At 50.1% G+C, this 20738-nt stretch overlaps 1 protein-coding gene across 1 annotated transcript in view; it reads right to left on the bottom strand.

Annotated features, from left to right (window-relative positions):
• The window catches only part of FGF13 (fibroblast growth factor 13), a gene marked incomplete at both ends in the record, with an annotated part of 190627 nt that extends 173264 nt beyond the window's left edge, over positions 1-17363 (bottom strand). Inside the window, one exon of the mRNA XM_084212798.1 lies at positions 17315-17363. Within this exon, the coding sequence (XP_084068924.1) occupies positions 17315-17363 (49 nt within the window). The remainder of the gene's footprint in view (positions 1-17314) is intronic.
• Positions 17364-20738: the final 3375 nt, after the last annotated feature.

Here is a 20738-nt window from a genome sequence, read left to right as displayed (position 1 = left end):
CTGCCCTGTTTTTACTGCCTTTGCTGGGGTGTTTGAAGGAGCAGACGGCCCAGGACAGGGAAGCCTCTGGTGCCCTGCTCAGGGGTCTGTGGGCACACAGGGATCCTGGCAGCAGCAGCAGGGGGAAGCACTGCTGGAAAGCCTGGTCTTTGGAGGTGGGAGGGTTTGCTGGAGCAGACATCTGGAACTGCCCCTCTCTGCTGCAGGCAGATGAGGAGCCCCTGTGTGCTCTGACCCTCTGGGGCAGGTCTGCAGCGCACCACACGCCTGAGTGCGGGATGCTGCAGGCAGCTCCTCTCCCTCACACGCAGCGTCTGACACTCCAGGAGGGCTCAGCAGGGACACACAGGAGCTGACAGACCCCAGGCTCTGGCTGCAGAGCTGCGTTTGCCCTGCCAGCCCCTCCACAGATGGAGGCACAAACCAGAGCGGCCTGGGGTGCCCGGCAGACGCTGCCTCTCCCCGTCACTGCAGCATCCCATGGCCTGGACAGGTCCTGGACCTCAGCAGGCCTTTCCCAGGATGATCATTCCTCAAAATCCAGATTCAGCGGTATAAAGCAACAAAACCCACAGAAGTATTGGTTCTGTAGTCAGAACAAAGTTACTCAGGAAAGCACAGTGAAAGCTGTGCACCCACAGGGGCTCCTGTCAAAGACTGTTTTTACATCTCCAGATTCTTGGTCTTCAATTCTCTGTCTTACCACTGTCATTTAAGAACTCAGGCATTTGCTGAGGATTAGCTCAGCTCCAGACACTCTCCTTCCCCTCTGCTTTGCTTCAAGCACCTCATAGTCACAAGGACTACACAACATTCCACAACCAGGTACACAAAGCACAGCCAGGTTTTGCAGAGCAGCTCCATCCCAGCGCCACTGAGGGCTTGTGGCTTCAGCCCAAGCTTATTTACCGTGAACAGAAAAACAGAAACTTGGACAAGTAAAATGCAGTAGATCACAACAGCCTGAGGACAAAGCCAGCCCAGAACCATTGTAGAAACTTCAGAGGGAGAATGGTTTCCCAGAAAAGGACACAATGAATATGTGAGAGTACTGGAAAAGAAAATGAGTGCCCTTGTAAGGTATACTGAACTAATCTCTTCCCTTCAATGAAGAGCCCTACGATTTCAAGCTAAGATTCTTCAGCAGCTAAGCTTTTCTAAACATATTCAGGGACAGAGAGATGCTATTTTGAAAGATGCCTAGAAGGGTTTTCAGGAGACAAAGACAAAAAATCAAGTCAATGATGAGCAGAAACTGTATAATCCCGAGTCTGTGCTGCCCATCTGAATGTCAGCTGCTTCATGTACAATTCTCCTCTGACATTTTGCTTTCAAGGCTGCCTGCCTGCTTGGTGCTCAAGCCACAAATTTTTTAGCTTATCCTGATCTGTGGAAAACTTTTATCAGTAGCTATTTAACAGCAATGCTGCTACTAAAAGCACAACAGGAAATGAACAGCTGGAGTGTTACGTAGACAGATTTCCTTGCATAAAGGAATGAAGACAATCTGAGGGTGCATACAGTCATTGAAAAGTTTCTCCACTGAAATGAGAAGCACCGGGTTGTGCAGACCTTGTTATTAAAGACAACTTACTCAGCTAAGCAGCCTGGAAAATCTCATCTTTTGGGGATCTGCTTTCAGTGTGAAAGCACTGCAGTGGAGCCTGGACACATGAAGCAAAGAAGAAAACCCTGAAATATTAAATATTAACTAGATACTATTTAATTAAGGAAAGCTTTCACACAATCCATGATTCACACTGAAAAAGGACTTGACCATTTTGAACACAACTCTCAGTACCCAATGGCTCCACAAGTGCAGGAATACATCCACCATCCCTTCTGCTCCAAACCAAAACACAGACTATTTGATCATTTAACATATGACCTAGAGAATACCCTGACCCACTGTGTCCCCAGTTTAAAAGAAAAAATCATATAACAAAACCACAGAAACCTTCAGAAATACAGGCATTACACTTTGCTAGCAATTTAAGGGCTGGGAACTTAGGATGCCAGTTAACTACAACACCCAGCTCTCCACCTTCATAAAGATCAAAAGGCTGAGAGGTAAATCTGATCAAAATGGTTTTCATTACAACATACCTGCTTTTTCTCAGGCAGAGGACTCAGTGTGCCACAATGTTTTGGGCCTTGGATAAGTATTTTCTAAAATGTCATTTCTGATAGGTTATGTACAGTTTAATAGAGGGGGGTATTTTTTCAGACCAGAGACAATTTATAAACCACCTCTCCATAAGCAGTGTGCAGCACTGCCAGCTCAGCCAGCTCCCCCTTTGGAGCCCATGAACCTGGAGGAGGGTGAGACAGAGCAGGGCTGCAGGCCCTGGCCAGACACACCGGGCTCACCACCTCAGGAGAGGAGGGCAGGAGCAGCTCCAGCTGGGGCAGCCTGTGGCCACGGAGAACCCTTCACTGTCACCCACTGTCCTTTCTGTGACAGCTCCCAAAGCCCTGGTGATTGAGAGGGTGAATAAAATTACCCAGCACACACAACACCCACAGAGGAGCCACAGCAATGGATCTGTGAGGTGCCTGGAACACCACATTCGTACCCTAATTTTATCCTCACCCCCATCTCCCATAAATACCCAGAACCCTAAAACTGGGTCACTGCTGCCTGGAGGGTGGCAGGGGAAAATTCATAAATATTGATGCAGGAAAAAGAAATAAACTTTTCTTGGAGAAGTGGGTTCTGCCTACCATGCCCCAGGAGCCTCAGCACCATCAGCATTTTGTGGTGCCAAACCATCATTTAAAGGCTGAATTTTATGCCAACTCACTGGCCCTGTCAAGGCTTCCCATTTTCCATTTCAGCCCATTAATACCACGAGAAGTCAAGAGCCTTCTTTGGCCTCAGCACCACTTCTGGAAAGGACTTGTACTCCCTCCAAAAGCTGCCTTTCCTGATGAGGCTGGGACAGAAGATGCTCTTCACATGCCAGCAAAGCACAAACTCCTCCATCTCTAACTCGAGAGTCCAGCACCAGTCAGCAGGATTTGTATTTCAAAGTCACATATCTTCCAGAAACATGGTTTTCTGATTCAGAAGAGCCTTCTAATAATGAACTGCATGGCCCATAGCTATTTCAGTTTGGTGGGTTTTAAATAGCACAAAAAATTTCATTATAAATTATGTTATTTAAATAACTTAGGGCAGGGGAAAAATAATCACAAACAATTCATCTATTCACAAAGAAAAGTCTTCCAGTAAACACCTGCATCACAAAGGAGAGAATAGACAGAAACGTCCTCCTCTACCACTAAAATTCAGGTTTTGCCACAGAGGCAAAGAGCAGACAGCATGAGCTGAGCTCAGTATGTCACTAACTGATTATCTCCTCGAGAGAATAATGCAGCTTTCAGATCAAGAACATACAGTTATAGAAACTGCTCAGAAATACAATTAGCAGGTAATGTAATTGAACAAATATGTCTCATGGAAAAGACATAAACTTCAAGTTAACCAGAGCCTGAACTGACTTTGTTGTTGGTCACATTTCATACAAGCTGAAACCACCACAGTTCAACAAACCCAGCCTCAAACTGAAGGGACACTCAAACCACCAGCCATGCTGTGCTAAAGTTTGCACCCAACAGGACCTTATGAACAGAAAGAAAAAGCTGCTTGCATATTTTTAATTCAACATATTCTATTCAGGGTGTCGTTGTTGTTTTCATATTCAAACGATTCTCACCGGCATTCAAGTTATCCATAATTTGTTCTACCAGGCCAGCCAAGAGAGCAGAGAACTGCAGCTAGGGAGCAGGAGGTGGTTAAGAGGCTGAAGGAAGCTGCAAGGACCCTCAGAGGAGGTTATCTGTCCTTTCAGGGCAGGGATGTGTGCGCAGAAGGAGCGCAGGCTCTTTAACCCTGCGCACCCCCGTGAAAATGCCTTCAGACACAAACCTGTGGGCATGCATCATTCGCTGTCTGCACCGAGTCGTTTCAACACCTCGGTGTTTGCCAAAGAATCAAAGCATTAAACATGAGGTAAACTGACTGCTGCTGTCCACAGCAGAGCAGCACAAACACGTGTCACCACTCATCTCTGCGCTTACGGGCGCTGAGCTATCCTCCCTCGGCTCTCAAAGCAAGGGCCAGCAGTCCAAGGAGAAAAATATCACAGCTAGAACAAATGAAACCAAAGGAAAAAACTGGCATTTGAATGCCTCCACTCTTCCATGGAAAACACCTCCTTAGAGCAGTCACCAGGTGCCACGTCCCCTCATTGGCAGCTTTCTCATGGCCACACCGCAGGACTGGTGCCCGCTACAACCCAACACCACCGCAGGGTGCTCCTCTCCCCAGCACCCACCTCTCCCCAAAGCCTCTGGCTTTGCACAGCCACAGACAGATTAATAAAACTGACCAAGGATGAAGAAGGACTAAAATAGCTCGCTTTCTTTCTAAAGCCACTGGCAAAAATCAAACCAATTAAAATCATGATCTGAGTCAGTTTTAGTCGATCGTTGGCACCTCGGGCAAAACGCCGCCAGAGCAGAGCTGCTGTTGGTTTCCAATTTAGCTGTCAGTGAGACAAGGGAAGGGGCTCGAGGAGACGAAGGAAAGCATTAATAATAACAGAGGCAAAGATGAGAGCTTGGTCCACGCCATGGGCACAGGATTTGCATCAGCTTCCCGCGCCTGTCTGACAGCAAGCCTGGCCCAGGGCACGAACAGAACCACGAAGCAAAGAAAAAACTTGAAGAGAAGCAAAAAAACCTCCCAAAAAATGGTATACAGACACATAGGCAATAAAGAGTATTTTTACAAAACAGTTAAAACCAATCAGCAGTTGTGTCCCTCCAGCGGCTCCTGGATGTGGCCAGTGCCCTGTGGGGTGGCTGCAGCAATTGGCACAGTGGGGTAAATGCAGGACAGGCTGCACAGGAGCAAACAGCTCTCTGAAGGTGTGCCACCAACAACAGACAGCAACAGCAGGGCATTCACGAGCCCAAGGCAAGGTGGCTATCTACCAGGCACCTTGCAGCAGCAGCACAGTGCCAGTCACACCAGCAGCACGTCAGGGGACAGCAGCCACGGGGCACCAAGGCGGGGCCGGGCCACCAAGCAACACCAACAGCATCAACACACAACAAAGCTCTTCTGACAGACCGTGACCCCTGACAGAGGCAGTCCAAATCTAAAAAACCCCCAATGATCAAACAACAACAAAAACATCACCACAGGACAGAAGCTAAAAATAAGATTCAGCAACACTGCTTTTCATCAGGTCTTCCTCTGTGCCTGAAAGGGGAGAGCTTGCAGTGAGCAATACCTGCCCTCACTCTGGATTCAGAATCACAAACAACTCATCAATTCCCAATAGTTCACACACAGCTTGAGCCAAGGTCTCGTTTTTCTGGGGAGGAAAAACAAGAGCAAGAAATTATTACAACTCTGAAAATACCATGGAGAGAGAGCTGCAAGGCTAGGTCCTCGGCAGGGGCTGGCTCTCCTGCCAATGCCAAAACACCTGGGCTCACTTGGGCAGCTGTGCCCACACACCACTGTACCTCTGGAGGTAAGGCAGGACCTGGTCCTTGCAGGAAAGCCTGGCAAGGTGCTCACTCCCTTTCAGCTGCACCCTCCAGTGCTTCAGGCTGAAAGAAAGTCAGTCCTTATGGTTCACGAGGCGCTTGGAGGAGCACAGGAAGGATCTACATGTTTGTCATCCCAGCTTGTGGGGACAGCACCCCACAGAGGCAGAGGAACTGAAAAGGGAGCGGTTGCCAGAGGTATCCAAGGTGCAGGAAGTAATTAATGAGTGAACTATACTGGTCTACCACAAGAGGTGGACAACTGACAGTCTTTGCATTTTGAGATTCCCATCCTTAACCTCCCTTCCAGACAAAGTAAAAAGGCTGATGACGTGTTCCCAACAGGACAAGCTGAAAAAAGATTAACCTGCATATGTGCAAAGAGGAGTGTTTAACACCACAGCACCCAGAGAAAAGCCTGTTACTACACAAGATGGGAATTTAGCTACCACCACACCACATCAAAAGAAACCACCACGTTTCACTCTTCTGCTTAAAAATCTGTCCCACGCCTTCCTCATATGCCTGCACCTCCTGATCAATTACCTTATGTCAAAGCCTTGTTACACACACACACAGACACACACACACAAGTTTTAATTGATTTACTCAAGTCAGTGAGCAAGGAATAAATTAAATTACATCTTGGGAAATAAAGCTGGGCACACCAGGGCAGCCCGCTGCACTGCTGCAAGGTTTGAAAGCCCAGAAACAAAGGCAGATCTGGTTTGTTGCCACAGTTTGATCCGAAGCCTCAAAGTGCCTGGTGCTCTGAGAGCTGTGCTAGCCCAGCTGATCCTCAGCCAGCCCACGGACGGCTTCTGCCAGGGTACTGAGCCTACAAGCACAGTCATGCTCCACAGAAAGACCTTGCTCACTGATCACAGCAGTATCAGCTCGAATTTATCCAGCACCAGCAGCTCTCTCCGCACAGGAAAACACAGAGCCGTCACACAGCACACTGCAGAGCTGAATCCTGAATAGAAAATGCACATAAAACCAACATTTCCATGCTTTGTGCTGGTGTTTTGATCGGGTCAAAAATTGATGCCACCACCTTTTAAAGACTCTTCATTCTCACCATATTTACCAAGGTGTTAATGATCCTTCAAGACCTTTGAGTCAATTATCCTATGCTTGTGAATAAAGGTAAAACATAAATAAGAAACAGATAAAGATGAAGATACTGCAAGAGACTGAATTACACAGAATAATTCCCAAAGCCAAATTTTGAAGCACCAACGACCAAAATACAGCAGAACTGGAGAGGCAGCAGCTGCCTTCAAGGACATCCAGCACAGGACAGGGTAAAACTTCAAACCACACTGTTTCAGTTCACAGCATCTCCCAGGCAATCTCTGAAGATGCAAACTAAAGACAGGACTCTGCTCCCTTTTATTCACCAGCACGGTTTTCTGCTGCTGCAAGATCAGATTTCAGGAACAAAATCTGTTTCTCTTGCATACTTCAGTAATCCCATACTGCAGAATCAAGCCTCAAAATTGCAGTTCATTCTAGCAATCTTCAGGCTTATCTTAGAACACTGATTCAACACAACCCCCTCCCACACTTTTTATAAAGAAAAAAAGGGGAGAAAAAAAGAGTATTTAAAATATTCATCACAAGAGCGGTCAGCACTGTGAAGTGCAAAGCGTATCACACTTCCACTGAGGATTTGATTCAGCAAGGCTGATACTGAGCAGCACAAATCATGCTTCAGTCTAACCTGACAGGAGAGTCCGGCTCAGGTTCTGTTCTTTAGAAGGTGCCACCCAAATAAACACCGATGATCTATCAAAGTCTCTCACCAGTAGTTATTCAAACCCGACCCATGCACAGAACAGTTTGAAATGCTCACAGCAGCAATAAGAACAGTAATTAGAGACCTGACTGAGGGGGCAAAAGCACCTTAAGAAAGGCCATATAAAAGAACAGGGTTCCACAGTGAGTGCAGGCATTGTGGATGCCCTAGCAGCAACGCTCTCCCCAGCTCTGGCAAGGAAGAGCAATGTGTTTTCTCCTCTCAGTGACAGAGGCCGTGCCTGACAAACAGTTCACTCACTCTCTGAACCTCAGCCATCAAAGTCTGCTAGGTTTTCTTCATTTCTCTCATAAGCCTTTTGTCACTCACTCAGCCTGCCTCATGCACACTCAATGGCTCCTGAAATGCACCGAAGGTAAGAATTTGTGATAGTGGGAATGTGGCATGACAAGAATATCCAACATTCACTGATAGGGGCCCAAAGCACAGCGCTAACAGCTTTTGGGCAAATGGAAAGTAGAGATGTTTGGCACCTTGCAGGACAGATTGTCAAGTCTTTTCTGCACCATTTCAGGCTGTCAAACCTGCGTGCTTTCCCTGCAGCCTGATATTACTACGAGTTACACCCACAATATCTCCTCTTCCATTACATTCTTCAGCTTCCTTGTGCTCTCCAGAGACTTTTCAAAGCTAATTTTCCGTCATTCAAGGTCTCACAGAATTTGCTTTCTCCTGACACTGCACCACACTTTCTCCCCCTTCCATTCTCAGCCTGGCACCTCTTATTCATTCCACAAAGCAATTTAAAGTTCATCCTTCATGATCAAATGTGGAGTGAAACAAAACCAGACCAAAAAGCAGAGCCCCACCACCTCGCCACTGAACTTCCAACCATCCTCCACAGCACTCACTCAAAACCCTGCTTTTTTTCAGCTGTTATGTATTTCAAAATCTCTTCCAACATTGTTCAGAAGGGCCTAACTAATTTTTCTGATCATACTCAAAAGTCTTGGAAAAGCATCTCTGTTTTGACGGGAGGTCCTTTCAGACCAAGGGTGGAACAAGGACAGGGATGGAAAACCTGACAGGTCTTTTTCCTTAAAATAGCTCCAGTGTGACTATTTTTCCTGAGAAACCTCAAAGAAGTTTTGCTTATGTCCCAGTGGGGAAACAAATTCAAATTTTTGAACACTGAAAGTTGCCATGAAAAGAACTGACAACTTTCACAGCTCTGCATAATCCTTTTCTCCTCTACAGTCATTAATTGCTGCCACGTAAATGAAGCATCCCTAAACAAGAGCATCTACTGTTCTTAAATGAACTACTAGGAAAAAGTCCATCTTTCTTCTGTCTTCCATGCTGTTCTCCCCTTGTGCAGGAGTTACTGCATCACTGCCTATAAAGCTTTCACTCCTCTACATCACCTACCAACGGGACACCCCTCATGAAGAGACTGTCATTTACACTAATCCCCAACATCCCAGAAATCATGTGACAGAAATTCCTCCCGAGGGCACAATTATACAAACAGAACTTGAAAACTGGGCCTTGCACTGATCATCTGAAAAGGAAAAAAAAAAAAAGAAACCAAAACAAAAACCAAAACAAACAAACAACATGAAACCCAACCCCAAAACAAACACCCCAACCCCTCCTCCAGCCAAGGAAACCATTTCTGCTGCTCTCCAGTGGCCAAGTAGCACAGCTCTGTATGGCCAGCAGCCAGCTACCAACCAAACACCAAAGCACACATTCCTCGTCCAGCTTCCCTGGCCAGGCAGAATCCTGACCTTGGAGTGGGTCTGAAACAGCTCACACTTCACCCCAAAAAGCTCTTTTCAGCTGGAGTCAGACTTCTGACTTTCTGCTGCTGTAGCCTCCCCATGAGGTGATGAAGAAGAGCCTTGCCATTTGATCCCTCTTGACTTACTTCACTTTGACCACCTTTTATTGAGTTCCGCCAAAGCAAACGAAAACCCAATATCCTCTCCTCAGAAAGCAAACAGGGCAGAGCGGGAGAGGAGAAGAGCAGCAGATGAAAGTCACTCCAGCTCTCCTTGCCCAATCACTTGAAAGCAGCCAGCTATTTTTGGCAGTCTCTGAATTCAGTCACTGCTATGCAAGACGAGAAGCAAACGTGAAGCAGAGCACATGACAAAGCTGCCCCGCTCACACCAGCGTGGCTGCAGGGACCTGTGCTCCTCCAGCAGGAGGAATAACTGCGGGCCAGGAGGGAGCACCTGCCTCATGCAACGGCAAATCATTTCCCTTAGGAAATGCATCCACCTGCAATCCCCTCCAACACTGCGACTCCCAAAATACCCCCACATCTTTCTTTCACCAGGGAAGACTTTCACGGACCAGGTTCTCCAGCTCTGCACCCCACAAGGAGTGACAATGGCTTGCAGTGACAACGGGCTCCATCCTGGCTTCTTATTCTGCTGCAGCACTGGGAGGAACAAAGTGTAGCGACAGCAGTTCAGAGGAGCACTGTGTATCCTTACAATGAAAACATTTATCGGAGCACTGTGTATCCTTACAATGAAAACATTTATCATTTCCAGGAGGTACTGTGGCACAACTTGGGCAAACTGAGATGTAAGAGCAATGTACGAAGTTCACGTGTGTACTGAACGTACAAGAGAGCTGCACAGAACTCCACAGCAGATCTAAAAGCCAAAGGAAAAATGTTTCTGTGTAAGCAGTTTGACAGCACACTGACAATGTGTGGTAGTAAATCCAGCCTCAGCTACTTGAACATTGTGGCCAGCAGCAGTGAGCCACCTAAGAGACACAAGGGAAAAGAAAGGTACCTATCACCTTCTTGGAAACTGCTGGAAAATGGCTGAAAGCAAACTCAGAAGGAATCTCTGTCCTGCTGTGTGTCTGCTGGGCAGGTGAGAGTGTGTGAGGGCAGGTGTGAGCAGAGCTGTGCTGTGCATCACCTGGAGCTCAGTCTGCACTGCTCCCTCCTGCTGCTGGCTCCCTCCTCTGCCCCACCTCCCGGCTCTCCTCTCTAGTTCTTTCATACTTTCTGTTGCATCTCTGCATTGAGGTGAAGCTGTCACTTCACACAGTGACTCCCAAAGCAAATGCCTGCAGAGCACACAGGTCAGAGGGGGATTACACAATGCCCACCTCTGATCTGATGCCACCATCACAGCAGAAATTCTAAACTGGGTGCTAACTAAATGCACACGTATCAAAGATATCAGGCACTGGTTAAACAATTCATTCTTAACGCAACCAAGAGAGCCTTGTATCAATTATGTCAAACCCCAGGTTTTGAAAAGCACCTGGAGATTCCCTGGGCCACAGAACAGAGCATCTCTATAAACACACCTTCATTTCAGCTGCAAGCACAACCACTGGCACAGGTAACAAACCACCACCAGCTCAGATTCAGTCACTGTGTACATGTAATGCAGCCCAGATCAATGGCAATTCGATTGCTATTTCAGGAATATCTCTTCTTCATACCTCATTTCTGTCCTCTGCTCCCTCCCACCTCACAGTGATGCTCTAATTATTCAAACAACGTAAGCAGTGTTCAATCCATGCCAGCCCTTTCTTCCTTTAGCACTGACCTTGCCGTATACATCACTCTCACAAAACTAATTAAGTGGAGAACAGTCTCACTTTACACTCTCTTCATGAAAAGAACTGCATTGTTACCTGCCTGAGGGTGCAATTCAAATTATTTTTGCCTTCATTTCACTCAGCAACACAATACAAATATTGAGCACGAAACCAGACAATTCACAGAAACCCTTTACCCAAGATTTAGCACACAAAAATAAAAGGATTATTGTAAATAACATATATAACATAGTTGTCTTGTTTTGGTTTTTAACATGCATTTTCATGTAAGCTTAACCAAGACATGTTTTGGCAAAAGGAGGGAGTTTTGTTAGGTCAAATGATGTAGCTGAGGAAGCAAAAACAGTTTGGGCTACATAAGCCCTAGAGCCAGGCTCACCTAAGAGGGACAGGAGTGGCTAAGAAACCTTCAGTCCCACAGAGGAGATCTGAAACCACGGAATCTGTCAGAGCATCCAGCCACCAACAGGGCAGTTCCTCTCCAGCACACATAAACACAAAACTCCCGGCCTGAAAGGGCTCAGCTAAGGGTTGTCCAGGATGGGAGGCTTCTCCTCTTAGTTACAAATGTTTTATTTGTGCACAGAACACCTCCAGATTTACAGCAGATTTTATACAAATATGGATTCAGTGTTTGCAGGAGATTGAGGAACAGGACTTGCCCTGTCTTTTCTCCTGAGGAGGTTTTTCACACAACTCTGGAGCTGTGTCTCCTGCAGGACACTTCAGCGCTAAGACACAATGAGGAACAGAAGCAGAACACGAACAGTCATTGAGCCAAGGCTGCCCTGCAGCACTCCGTTCCCAAAGCACAGGGGTAAGACCAGTGCCTTGCAGGAAATCTCAGCAGACGGCACAAACGCAGTTAATGACAAGCCTGCAGTGTACTGTGGGTGGCCACAGAGCAGAGATGCCAGGAGCCTAAGCCATGCAAATTCTTATCCATCTGCTGAGGCTGCTGTGCTCCCCCTTTGCCGTGCCCTGCAATGCTCTGGGGGGCTGCTTGTCCTCCAGGCTTCATCTGCCTGGGAGTTTTTCCTCTGAAGATGAGATTTGGCATCTACAAAGAATCAACTATTAATAAGTTTCTCTCTAGAAGCAAAAAAAAAAAAAAAGACTTTTACTACCTTCTGTACAACACGAGTTCTTGGCATGGACAGCAGCCACACGAGAACCAACACTAACAAACCCCCGAGTGTGGAGCTTGTCCCTGGAAATCCTGCCTTGCTGTGGATTTATTTCCTCAACACTGAAAACCATTCAAGAGCATCAGCACAAATGTGCTGGCATTTTCATCTCAACACTGCTTCCACTTTTTAGCTGCTGACGTTTTATCAACATATGTGAGGGGCCACTGTCTTGGGATTGAGAGGGAAGGATGTTTCTTTTATAGAGTTACTGTCGTTTGTGGTACCAAAGCCAGCCCCAGATAATGAGTCAGAACAGGAGGTAGTTACTGTAAATATTCCAAGCATGGGCACATTAACAACCACCCACTAATCAGAGGCAATGCCACGGGCAGACAGAGAACTCCCACTGGTGTCAATGGGAGTTCTGAATGGATCAGGGCCTCAGCCAAGCACCGAGCATCTATTGTGACCTGCAGCATTCATACCAGGATGGAATGGGTCATGGCCCAGATTTTGGCTGGCTCTTTCCAGTGGGCAATACAGGCATCTATTCGATAAAGTGAAATCTGGAATCTCAGAGAGGAGCCTCTGAGATGTCCAGTGGGAAGTGAACAAAAGCACTGTGGTTAACACTCACTCACTCTTTGGTGCCATTCAGTGTTTATAACACAAACACAAGTTCTGATGTGTAGGTCAGTAGCACCAACTGACCACAAAGAGACCCAATCTGCTGCTGGCAAGCGCCTGCCTGAACAGATCCTCAAGTTCATATCCTAAACTGCAGCTGCTGCTGAAGTTTGGTGGGGCTTTTGGTCTGAAATGAAAAGAACTGGCACCCACATTTCTGACAAAAAGACAAAGAAATGCCCTGCCTGTGACCTGAGCTGGCCAGGCAGCACTTGAGGCAGTTAGCACCGTGTTCCCTTCCCCCTTCTCACCAGGGCTGCACTTGCTGCTAATTTTGATTCCGTAGACTCTGACCAAGACGCGGTCAGCTTACATGCTGCTCCTCTTCAGTCCCTGAAGTAAGTTACTGTCTCATGAATCAGTACTATAGAAATATAACTGTTGAGATCAGCTTCTTTATTTTTGTCAGCTTTTCTCCAGACCTTTCAATCAAAAGCTGCATTATCCTATATTGCCATAAAGCCAGGAAAAGCAGTAATAGATACCTCAAAATTCTGACTTCTGTTCTTCCTGCCAAGTGATTTCTCTAAGTGCTTTGTTTTCTGCTGTCACTGAATTAGAATAGTACCTGTACTTCCAAAGTCTTCACTGTTACTGTCACTATTTCAATACACTCTTCTCAGATTAGAAGCTTTCAGCTTCAAAAATGCTCCTATTTTGCTTTCTGCAGAAGAAAACACACTCTGCATTTTCTCACTGCTTATGGCTGAGGTTATCAGACTTTTGGACAAAGCTATCCCAGTTCCTTGTGGTGACAGCACGGTGACAGGAAAAGATCTCCCTGCATCTGCTTTGATGGGGAAGCCAATAGTACATAATCCCCTTAGTAAAAAGGAGCACAAATGCAGATTAATCCATCCCTCAGATTCAGGTTGAGACTCTCTGCTCCAGCTCTTGACTTTGCCCAGAGGAGCCACACAAACTGCAGAGCAGCCTGTGAAAGGGCCTGGCTGTAATACCAGACAGCACGGGCTCTCTAAGGCCCAGGTCCAAAGCACAGGGCTTTCAGCACTCCCAGCTCCCTTCCCAATGCCCAGGGCTCTCCTCCTGCCCCACAACCCTCCCCAAACAGAAGATAAAAAGTATTTAATCCAAAGCAGGTTATGTTGGTACAGCCTCAAGGACCGATGGGGACGCTCGATGGATGCACTGTGCCCAGAGTGCAAGGCAAAAACTTCTGGGGGAAGTGCCCTGCCCTGGCACAGCCAAGGCTCTGGGCACAGCAGCTCCGTGCCAGGACAAGAACCTGCCTGGTGGGAGCTGGGTATGCAGGAGAGCTGCTCCCAAAATCACTGATCGCTGCTGCACTGGGAATGCACCCAGAGCATGTCCTGAGCACTGAGCTGCTCCCAAAATCAGTGACCACTGCTGTGCTGGGAATGCACCCAGAGCATGTCCTGAGCACTGAGCTGCTCCCAAATCACTGACCACTGTGGGATGCTGAGCTGTTCTTCTCCAGCCCCTGAATTCCTGCCTCCCCGGACACAGTGAGCAGACACGCACACCTGCCCCAGGGTGAAGCCAGCTCAGAGGGGACAGGCTGCTCTCTGGAACCGGCTGCTGGCTTCCCCAAACAGCCTGCACCCCAGAGCACGGCAGCACTGCCCACCTGCCCCTGGGGAGCAGCTGGGGCATACCTGTGCTCACAGCACTCTGCACCTGTCCGGCTCTGACACACCTAAAATAAACAGGGGGGAGGGGAAATCAATGCCATCATCTGCCCTAATCTTATAGGTACACACACACAGTTCATGCAGCATCTTGCAGAAAGGAAAGGTGCACATCCCTGACTTCATTCTGTTAATCCATGAGCTTTATTTAAGATTAGGTTAGATAATTCTAAATGCCCACAGCCACTTTTAAAAGCAACCAGATACTGAGCAAAACACAGCCATCACTGGGTTTTCTAGGCAGGACTTAGAAGTGGGACCAACACACTCTCAAGCAAGCAGTTACCTTCCTCTTTGGCTTCAGGAAAGACGTGAAAAACCCCCACTATTTTAATTAAAAATAGATTTTTATACTTCTGTAACACCTGCAGAACTCCACTAACACCACCACAGACTTTACAAAAGCCTAATTTCACTGCAGACAACCACCGCAAGGCAGTTAAGTATTTGCTCTGGATTGTGATTATTCCCAGAAAAATCCATGGCCTTTCAAGGTTCTATATAAAGATCAGTTTTTTTCTAGAAAGAGCCACCCCAAAAGCCAGTGGAAGAAAGTGTCTTTTAACAACGTACACGGTACAGCTCCTACATTTGGACTGAACACGTCCCTCCCCAAATTCTGTAGAGAACTACAGCAAGGTCTCACCTCATGCATGGCCCTGCAATGCCTGAGAAAGCTTCAGGAGTGAGAAAAGCTGGCACTGCTCTCACTGAGAAGCATTCCACATTTATGAGGCAAACATAACCCTGGAACAGCTGCATTTACAGCAGGGATTCAAACTACATCACCTTACCTTACAGAGTGGGGTACCTGAACCATCACCACAACAAGGCACACGTACATAAAACATGATTATGTTGTTCTCTGAAAGAGAGGTTAACTAACTCCAAACCACAGAGCTTTCTCTCAGGACTCCAGTGCCACAGTACACCTGCACAAAAACGCAGGAAATGGTATCCCATCCTTTCCAGGCAAATTATAAATTGTTTAATTGTATAAAAAACCCCATCCAAACTAAATAAATCTTAACAAAAAACCCCACCCCTCACTGCCTGGATTTACTATGGCTGGAGCCAAATTAAACATTCCCATGAAGAGTATTAACCCTTGCAATCACCAAAGGAGAATTCAGGTGGTTCAGAGGAAAGAACATTTCCTATTCTTGTCTAGAGCTCAAGAGGCTGAAGAGAACCATGCAGCCTATACACGAGCCAGTAAATATGAACTCCTTCTCAGCATCCCTAAAAGCTGTTTCACAGGTGATCACCATGACTCACAAACCTCCTCACACATGGCTCCTCCTGCTGTACCTACAACTGCCTCTTTACTTGGTGGTAACACAAAGTTTTTCTATGAGCTCAGGGAGCAGAGCAGCATCTCCTAGAAGCAGAGTAGCAGCACCCACTGCTTTTCCTGAGAGCCTCAGAATATTCACCTGCTGGTACCCTGTCAGCACTGACATCACAGCCTCGCACGTCTCAGGCATCACTGACTCATTAACAGACACACAAATGCCTTTGTCCCACTGGTCTGAAATGTGCCAAAGCAATTTCAGACACGAAATGTGTCATTAGAACTTGGAATCATAGCACAAAATGGAATATGTAAGCTTGATTTGAAAAGTAAGCTTTCAGGCAAGCATAGCACAAGTATGGCAATTTCTTTTTGTTTATGTTTATACCACAGTTCTAAATCATGCAAAGTAATTCCTCAGAAAGGCGGGAATCTTTTGTTCTGCACTGCTCAATAAATTATTTAAAGCAAATATAGCGAATAGGGCCACCATGAAAGAAAATCAAAACCAACTCAACTTCAAAGGATATAATGTAAAGGCAAAACATATTTATCTAAAAAAAGTAAGGTTTTGCAATGCATCTAAGTAGTGAAGTTGATTGTGTTGCTGAGAAAAAAAAATGTCATGCAAACGCTGAGGATTTGGACATGAGACAGAACACAGTAAGAAGGGGAAAGACACAGTTGGGGAAAAAAACTCACATAAAAAGAATATAAAAAAAGAAGCTTTCCAAAGTGTTAAACATAAATTCTCAAAATCATGAAACCAAAAAGCTTTTTATAAAGAATAGAAAGGCTGTATTGTTTTGATTCGGCCTCTCTGGCTGCTAAAAAAGTAACCGGCAGGGAAGCGTCCCACTCCGTTTTACAGAACTAGGAAATGAGGAGCAGGTTTTGGTCCTTCGGGGAGGCCCGGCCCCCAGAGCCCCCGGCTCCGAGCCGGGAGTCCGAGCCCACGCTCGGCTGTGCGGGGAGCTCCCGGGGACAGCGCCCGAGGGACACCGAGCCCCGCAGCCGGCCGGGATGGCACGGGGGACACCGCCACCTGTGCGACCCCGGGCGGGCACCGCGCGGGGCACGACCCCCGGCAGGGACCCCGGCAGGGACCCCGGCAGGGACCCCGGCAGGGACCCCCGCAGCCCCCGGCGCGGGCAGCCCGGCCCCGCACGCCCCAGCGCCGCGGAGCCCGGGGCGAGGCGGGGCGGGGAAATCCCGGTGCCCGGCCCCGGCCGGTGTCCCCCCGCGCCCGGCCCCGGCCGGGTGCCCCGGCTCCCGGTCTCCGTGCCGTGCGTCCCCTCCCCGCCCCGCTGGCCGGAGCCGGGGCCGCCGCAGCGCCGAGCACCCCCGGCCCCGGCCGGGAGCCGCCCCCTCCCCTCCCCTCCCCGCGGGGATCGGGGGGGCCCCGCTCCCGCCGGTGCCGCATTGAGCGGGCCCCGCGGCCGTGCCGGGGTGCCGAGCAGCGCCGGGCACCGCTCCCTGCCGTGCCGGGGTCCCCCGGCCGGGGCTGCCCCCGGAGCCGTGCCCCCCTCCCGGCCCGGTGAGCTCGGGCTGTCCGCGGTCGGGCCGGGGAACGAGCCGCTGATCGGGGCGGCTGCGCCTGCCTTACCCTTGGAAGCATCTTTCTCTTCTTTGGGCTTGATCACCTTCCCGCTCATAGACCCCAGCTTGGGTGGGAAAATCCCCGGGAGCGTCGCGAATTCCGGCTGGACCAAAGAAACCTCGGGCGGGGGGCAGCGTGCGTGCGTGTGGGGGATCCTCTACGCCGAAAAGGCTGAAATAACACCGGGAGCAGGGGAAGGGGGGGAAATGAGGAGCCGGCGAGCTGCCCGCTCCCCGGAGCGGAGCCTCGGAGCCCGGCGGCGCCGCCGCGGTGCCTGCGGGAGCGGAGCGGGGAGCGGGGGGCTCCGGCAGCCGCAGCACCGAGCCCCTGCGCCGCTCGCCGTGCCGGAGACAAAAGCGATATTCCCTGTGTCTGCCTGGCCCCGGCCCCCTCCTTCCCCCGCCTCCCCGGCTCTGCCTCCCCTCCCCAGGGCCAGGGAAGCGCAGCTGGTCCTGCAAGTCCCACCGACCGGGGGGAGGGGGGTACCGTGACTGGGGGGCGGTTGTTTGCTTGGGTGTGTTGGGTTTGGGTTTTTCTCTTTTCGCATCCTCCCCTAATAATAATGGGATGGAGCGGCTGAGCTGCAGCCGCGGATAGGCGGAGGAGGAGGACGCGAGTCCCCGTCACTGCAGAAGAGGCGGCAGGTTTACGCTCGCGGCGGCGAGGAGGGCTGGAGGGGGCAGCTCCAGCCGCCCCGGCCCCGCGCATCCCGCTCCCCGTCACCCGCACCGGGGCTCCATTAACCGCTACGGGGGAGGGCGGGGGCAGCACGCCTCCCGCTGCCCCCCGGCGACGGAAGGCCGCCCCACGGCCGGACCCACGGCAAGCGGGGCTGTCCCCGGCTCGGGGAGCCGCTCCCAGCCCGGTACCGCAGGGGCGGCTCCGGGCGCGGGGCCCGGCGCCGCCCGCTCCCAGCCTGTTGCTGCCGTGGCGGGAGCGCAGGGCGCCGGCCGGGGCACGGGGGGCAAAGGGGGGGATCGGGTTCCCGTTAACAGCGGGCACGGAGGACGAAGGGGGATCGGGTTCCCCAGCAGGGAACGCGCAGGGCCCGCGCCGGCTGCCGCCCAGCCCTGCCTCTGCCCCGGGGCGTGGGACGGCGCTCAGCTCTCCCTCCCCCTCGGGGAGCAGGAAGGGACCCCAAGGGCAGCCAGAGCCCCTCACCTGTGCTGACAGAGGCGCGTCCCGCCCCCCTGTCCCCCTCGCCCCGCTCTCCTCGGTGGGGCAAAACTTCCTCAGCCGGGGCCGCCGTCGGGGGAGGGACGAGCCCGGTGCAGCCCCTTGGAGCCCGGCCCCGCTCGGCAGCGCCCAAAATAACCCGGGAAGGCCGAGCCGTGCCGGGCCCGGGGAGCCCCTCGGGCCGGCGGCCGCGCTCCTCCTGCCCGCTCTCCCCGGGCCGAAGGGGCCTGTCTGGGCTGGGGGATGCGGATCGGGGTCTGCGCAGCCCCGGAGGGAGCGAGGCAGGGCTGGCGCCCGGCGAGCGCCGCGCCCTGAGCGGCCCCCGTGCCCCGCTGCCCGCCGGGGGTCCCGGCGCAGCAGCAGCCCCGGCACCGCTATTTTTAGTGGGGCCGAATTCCTGCCCGGCACCGTCCCCTGCGGCAGCCCGGGACAGCTGGGGACAGCTCGGCTTTCCGCGGCCAGCGCGGTGCCCCCTGCCCCGCGCTGCCGGGGGCAGGACAGCCTCTGAGCGAGTGGGTGATGAAACACGGCGTGGGATGAAGTCTCATTCCCCCGCACACGGGCGGCTGGAGATCAAGTGCAGTGAGGGGTATTAGGGCTGTTGAAGTTGAGAACCGGGAGCCGGGATGGCAGCTGCGATCCTGGCTCGCGATGGCTCGGCAGGCTCAGCTTTGCCCTGCAGGGACACAGGATTGCTGGGGCACTGGTGAAGTCACCATGGCCGAGGTATTTCAAACCACAGAGGCGTGGCACTTAGGGACATGGCTTAGCGGTGAGCACGGCAGTGCGGGTTAACAGATTTGATGATCTCAGAGGCCTTTCCCAATCAAAATGACTCTAGGATTCAGTAAGCTCTCCGATGATAGTGGAGCTGGAGTGCTCTCCATGTAAGTCTATTTCACATGAGCCTCTTCAGTTGTTTGTTTTTTTAACGCATCCGAGGCTCTCCAGGGGGTTAAAAACCTGGTCTTTTTCTTGCCTGTTTCTCTCCAAACAGGGACCACTGAATCCAGGGAGCTGGAAATGGAATGGGGAAGGAGAAATTCTCCGGTTCTGCTGAGCCAGCACTGCCAGAAGTACCTGATGAACCCCAGCAAGGAGATTTCAGCTGTCCAATACAACTTAGACCTGATTTTCAAAGGCACTTGCAGAGTCTTTGCCGAGAGTCAGTGACAATTCACACTTTTGGTCTGAGGTGTTTCCAACACCAAATGTCACCGACAAATGCTGTATTAGTGCTGACAGTGAACCTGCCTTACCTGAGCCATTCTCATCTTTGTCAGGAGACCTGTTCAATTTTGCAGGAGTAGTTATTACATTGACCAAACCAGGCCCATACACTCACATTTACTACGCTGGAAGGAGGCAGCAGCTCAGCAGGTTGTGGAAGAACTGTACCAGCTGGTGGGCAGAGGGAGCTTACCCTGCTCTTTTAAAATGAGTTAGCTTTTCCCCTTACTAGTTTTCAGGGCTTAGAAGTGTCAGTTAAAACAGTAATAAAATATCGTGTTATGCATGCAGAATCTAAGGGGATTTGCACGAAGGCTTACTGCAATCCAGGCCCAGTTTGCACAGCTTTTAATTTGAAAGCTGCCTTGGTAGCTCGAGTATCCTAGTGGAGATGGAAGCTGTGGTCAGGGTGCTGCCTAATGTCTTCAGATTCCCCCATCAGTTCCTCACTTTGAAGTGAGCATCTCTGGATTTTAGGGAAATCACTTCAGGTCTGGCTTTAAAGCAGAATTTCTTTAACTAACTCAAGTATTTAAACATGAATCTGAACCTCAGTATCTTGCTACATCACTTCCCAACTATAGTAGGGAAAATTGTCACCTCGTTGCTTTCCAGCTCCTGCCCTGGAAGCTGAGAAGCACTCGGATGCTGTGGTGACAGAAGTGATACACAACAAGCTGCACAGCACAGCCAGGCTCAGGCAGAATCTTACCTATACACGGCCCTGACATGGATCCTGAACCTCTCACTGACAGCATTCTCTGAGTTTCTGAATTTACAGCAATTTCTGCAGCTCCAGATTAATCAGGTGCCCAGAGGAAGGAGATTTAGTGAAGTTTAATGAAAAGAAATCTCATGCGTCTGTGTAAATGCTGTTTAGGTGCTCCCTGTGTGCCCTGGGAGGGTTTAAATTCAAGACAGTCTTTGTTGGGGGAGCACGATTAAAGTCAGATATCAGTAAATTGTTCTAATTACTCACCTTTTGTGCACCTCCGAGGTTGCAAACTGAGTCATTTAAACTGAG

Source organism: Fringilla coelebs (genome assembly GCF_963513975.1).
Source record: "Fringilla coelebs genome assembly, chromosome: 11".
Taxonomy (NCBI): domain Eukaryota; kingdom Metazoa; phylum Chordata; class Aves; order Passeriformes; family Fringillidae; genus Fringilla; species Fringilla coelebs.
The sequence above is the reverse complement of the archived record's forward strand: the minus strand, read 5'-3'. Positions and strand labels throughout refer to the sequence as shown.